This window comes from Malus sylvestris, chromosome 7 (genome assembly GCF_916048215.2).
Source record: "Malus sylvestris chromosome 7, drMalSylv7.2, whole genome shotgun sequence".
Classification (NCBI taxonomy): domain Eukaryota; kingdom Viridiplantae; phylum Streptophyta; class Magnoliopsida; order Rosales; family Rosaceae; genus Malus; species Malus sylvestris.
The window spans coordinates 9655306-9660137 of NC_062266.1; the positions used below are offsets into that span (position 1 = coordinate 9655306).

Sequence of the window (4832 nt, forward strand, 5' to 3'; positions counted from 1 at the left end):
ACCTCTATAAAAATCTGCACTCGACGGAGCTTCAGAAATCGAAGAGGCGCCTGCTCAGAAATCAAAGGGGTGTTTGCTTTCTCAAAAGCTGGGCTGCTCAGAGACCACGAGGGTCAATCTCAGAAATCGAAGAGGCGTTTGCTTTCTCAAAAGCTAGGCTGCTCAAAGACCACGAATGTCGATTTCAGAAATCGAAGAGGCGCTTGCTTTCTCAAAAGCTGGGCTGCTCAGAGACCACGAGGGCCGATCTCAGAAATCGAAGAGGCACCTACTTTGTCAGCCTTCTCAGCACCTGTCACACGCACACTCAGCTTTGCGGAAATTACGGGTATTTTGTCGAAGATTTCTGGTGAAGTAGAAAGCACATGAATCTTACTGTTCAATCACCCACTTTCCACACGCAACATTAGCTCATGGGTACCACAAATAACTTTGCCAAAATTCTCTGACAAAGTTGAGACACGTGAAGCTTGCAGCTCCCACTACATCGCTCTGACCAAGAAGGGTAAAAGAATAGCAAAGAAACAGCACTAACAAAGTTTAGACACATAAATTTTGAAGGTCTAGCTACCATATTATTACCCACAAGGGTAAAGGAACAGTACCATTGCTGGATAATTGGAAAGTCCCTATGTGTCAACCTCTGTGCTCCGTGGTAAGGTAGACTAGTAAACATGCACAACCTTTACTCACATTCGAGAAAACACTCCCAACAAGATTGCTTGCTCCAAAATCGAAGAGGCACCGCCCTCCGAATCTCGAGAGCCAGACTCCCAACATGATTACTTTCTCAAAAATCGAAAAGACACCACTCTCCGAATCTCGAGAGTCAGACCCCCAGCAGGATTGCGTTCTCAAAAATCGAAGAGGCATCGTTCTCCGAATCTCTAGAGCCAGATCCCCGACAGGATTGCTTGTCTGTAATCTTCACACGCAACATCAGTTTTCCAGATACCACAGACCACTTTTTCAAAGTGCTCTGACAGAGTTAAAACATGTGAAGCTGGCAGCTCCCACTACCATGCTATGACCAAGCAGGGTAAAGGAATAGCATTACTACTTGTTATTAGGGAGACTCCTATATATGTCGACCTTCATCCCCAACGAACAGGCAAACCTGCAAAAATGCTCAACCCTTTCTCATATCTAAGAGGGCACTCCCAATGAAGTCTTTCAAAATATTCAGCTTTATTTCCCCCCGATAATACCTCTGCAAACAAGCTATACCAGAGCAAGAATATCTCATATCATCAGGGTTAAAAGCAAGAGTATCCCATATCATGCTTTTTCCCTGTCTTTTCCTTTGGCCTTGATTTTTTTTTCACTTTGTGGATGTGGCATTGTTTTGACAAATGTTGTCCACCTTGGGTAATTGTCGTCTGCAAGGTAGTACGGTCCTTCGTATCTATGGCCATTGACCTAATATGTGACTTTGGGTGCTTTTCCTTACAGCACTTCATAGAAGACTGAAGATTAGGCAAGGACATTTAGGTCATTCTGAGCTCTTGGAACACCAAAAAAATGCATGCCAAATCCATATATCAAATAACGCCACTGCTTCCAAAATGATACTTTTGGCTCATTTTCTGTCGCCATACGCTCCTTGCCACGCACTTGGATAGTTTTTCCAGGTCCAGTACATGCAGTTGATGCTTCCAATCATGTCAGGGAAGCCTCGAATCTCACCCTTCCTCAGTAGCCTTCGCAGGTCTCTTAGCATGGTTTTTCGGAGGTACTCATTGGTATAGAAGGCTTCGATTGTGAAGCAAAATCGCATCAGGGACTCCAGAATAGTTGATTTTCCCATCCTTGTTATCTCATCCACTTGATCTGCAGATGCTCCACATGCAAGCATCTGCAAGGCAGCAATAATTTTTTGCTCAGGAAAAAGACTTAGAACATGAAAAACATCTTCTTGTTTTTGCCCAAAGTATGGATCATGGTTGCAAATAGCACTCATGATTTGGTCGAACAAACTTCATTGCATTCTAAAATGACATCTAAAAACATGAGCAGGGAATACACAGTTGGGGATAAAATAATATTCCAAGAGATTTTTACCTCGTATTTTCCTCTTTCTATTGAAGTTTCCAGCACGTCTGGGTTTGGATATCTGACCTACAACTTCCATGACACAACAGGAATGTGAGGCCCTCTGCCTTTTATGTTCATCATCCTCATCCTCCTTGGTTACGAAGGCCTGAACTCCACCTCCACCTTCCTCGACATTGAACAATTCTTCTTGTTGTGCCAACAATCTTTTATGTTGCTCCTCAAACTGTTTATACACTCTCCATGAAGAAGACATTGTAATAACTCAAGATTTAAAAACGATGAAGAAGGATTCTGAGCTAAAAATAAGGATTGAGTTTAGTGTGTGAATGAGGATGGATGTAGGGATGTAGGGTTTATATGGACAAAAAAAATGAATGAATGAGGTTCTGGACAATGCCACATGACACTACATGATTGGTTGAAAATCTTATCGAAATCTTTGCTAAATTATTGTAAACAGATAGTGACATGTGGCACGTCGGGATTGGTTGAAAATCTAATCGAAAATCTATTCACAAAATCGTACGTTCGGATAATGACACGTGGCATGACAAGGTTGGTTGAAAATCTTATCGAAATCTTGGCTAAATTATTGTAAACAGATAGTGGCGCGTCAGGATTGGTTGAAAATCTTAGCGGAAATCTATTCATAAAATAGTACTTTCGAATGCTAACACGGGGTGTGACAAGATAGGTTAAAAATCCTATCCAAAATTAAAACTAAATTTAAAATTTATTATTTTATAAAAAAAATTAATAATATTTTAAATTGGCTGGGTGCCAGCGCATTTTTTGGGGGTAGAGAAGCAATTGGCCAATTTATTGTTCATGGAGTTTATCATTGTTCACTGAGTGGATTAAATGGGCTAAGTGCCAGGGTATTTGGCCAATTTACTGTTCATGGAGTCTATCACTGTTCATGGAGACATTCTTTGGAGGATTTTAGAGAAGAAAGGAGTACGAGTAACATATATCCAAGCTAAAAAGGATATGTGTGATGGAGCAAAGATTGACGTAAGAACTCATGAAGGACAAACCGAAACTTTCCCCATAACTGTAGGGTTACATCAAGACTCATCTTTAAGTCCTTACCTTTTTGCATTGGTAATGGATGAGTTAACGGGACATATTCAAGATGATATTCCTTGGTGTATGCTTTTCACAGACGATATAGTGTTGATAGATGAAACTCAGGAAAGGGTAAATGCGAAGCTTAACCTGTGGAGAGAAGTGTTGGAATCTAAAGGTCTTCGCCTAAGTCGATCAAAGATATAATATATAGAGTGCAAGTTCGATGCAAATGGAGGCCCAAATGAGTTAGGGGTGAGGATCGGAGACCAGGAAGTACCAAAGAGTGACCTTTTTGCTACATAGGATCTACCTTGCAAAAAAACGAAGAATTAGATGGAGACCTCAACCGTAGAATACAAGTTGGATGGATGAAGTGGAAGAGTGCTTCCGGAGTGTTGTGTGATCGTCGTATGCCATTGAAGCTCAAGGGAAAATTTTATAGGATGGTAATAAGGTCGTCGATGCTGTATGGCACGAAATGTTGGGCGGTGAAACATCAACACGTACATAAAATGGGTGTAGCGGAGATGAAGATACTTCGTTGGATATGTGGGCACACGAGAAATGATAAGATTAGGATTGAGGATATCCGAGGTAAAGTAGGAGTAGCCGAAATTGAAGGAAAGATGAGAGAAAATCGGTTACGGTGATTTGGACATGTGCAACGAATGCCTACTAACGCTCCGGTTAGAAGATACGACTACAGGATAGAGGTCCAGGGCCGAAGAGGTAGAGGAAGACCTGGGAAGACTTTGGAAGAAACTCTAAGAAAAGACTTAGAGTACTTGGATCTAACGGAAGACATGACACAGAACCGAGCGCAATGGTGTTCTAGGATTCATATAACCGAGCGCAATGTTGTTGTTGTTGTTGTTGTTGGACTTGCTCTGAAATGGTTTTTAATTCTTCCTAGGCCGTTGGCTTTGTCGGAGCCCAATCTCTTCCTTGCTTTTGTGTTTTTGGGCCTTCTTCCTCAATATCAAATATTAACCCAAAAATGTTAATTTAACCAGATCATTTACATCAGTAGCTACTTGAAACATTGACAAACGTCTGCAAACTGCCTAGAGTAGCCAACGACAAATTTCTTACTTGCTCTGTAACCTCAGGGTAAATATAAATGTCTCAATTGTTCCATCTTTCCGAACATTACATCTGATATTCTCATCAACTTCCTTAGACAGTGTAAATCTAGAGTTAGCACACCCTCATATTCTTGTCCAAGATTTGTACATATAGTTATATATGCATAAACATTCTTATATATATTATAATACAATTTTCCTTAACCACTCCCAATTTCATGGTCCATTATATATATTATGTTAATTCACCTGTGTTGAACAGAGAACTATTTCATATGCGTTGTTGTGCTCACATACTTAATTTGATTATTAGAAAAGATATTATTATAGTTAAAAATATCGTTCGTAAACTATTATTTCAATTATTGGAATTGTATAAGGACTTAAAAGATTAAAATACGAAAATGCATGATAAATGTACCTATAATGGTGTTTAATTGTCAGAAAAAAGAAAATCATGACAAATTTTTATTTTTTTAATATTCAAGTTGTTAAAGAAACATGTAGACGGGTGAAAAAATGGGTACATGGTAAAAAAAATTTAAAAAAAAAAGGGATAAATGGGTAAACAATTATACTTAAATGGGTACGTGGTTATTGGTATATTAATTGTTTATAAAC

General features: G+C 39.5%; 1 protein-coding gene across 1 annotated transcript; it reads right to left on the reverse strand.

The window, feature by feature from the left end:
- Positions 1-1579: 1579 nt before the first annotated feature.
- LOC126630072 (uncharacterized) lies at positions 1580-2308 on the reverse strand. The gene is made up of 3 exons (XM_050300237.1): positions 2062-2308; positions 1978-1988; positions 1580-1855 (listed from the first exon to the last, which is right to left on the reverse strand). Exons 1-3 carry the CDS (start codon positions 2306-2308, stop codon positions 1580-1582), a joined length of 534 nt encoding a protein of 177 aa, XP_050156194.1.
- Between the last annotated feature and the right edge of the window lie 2524 nt (positions 2309-4832).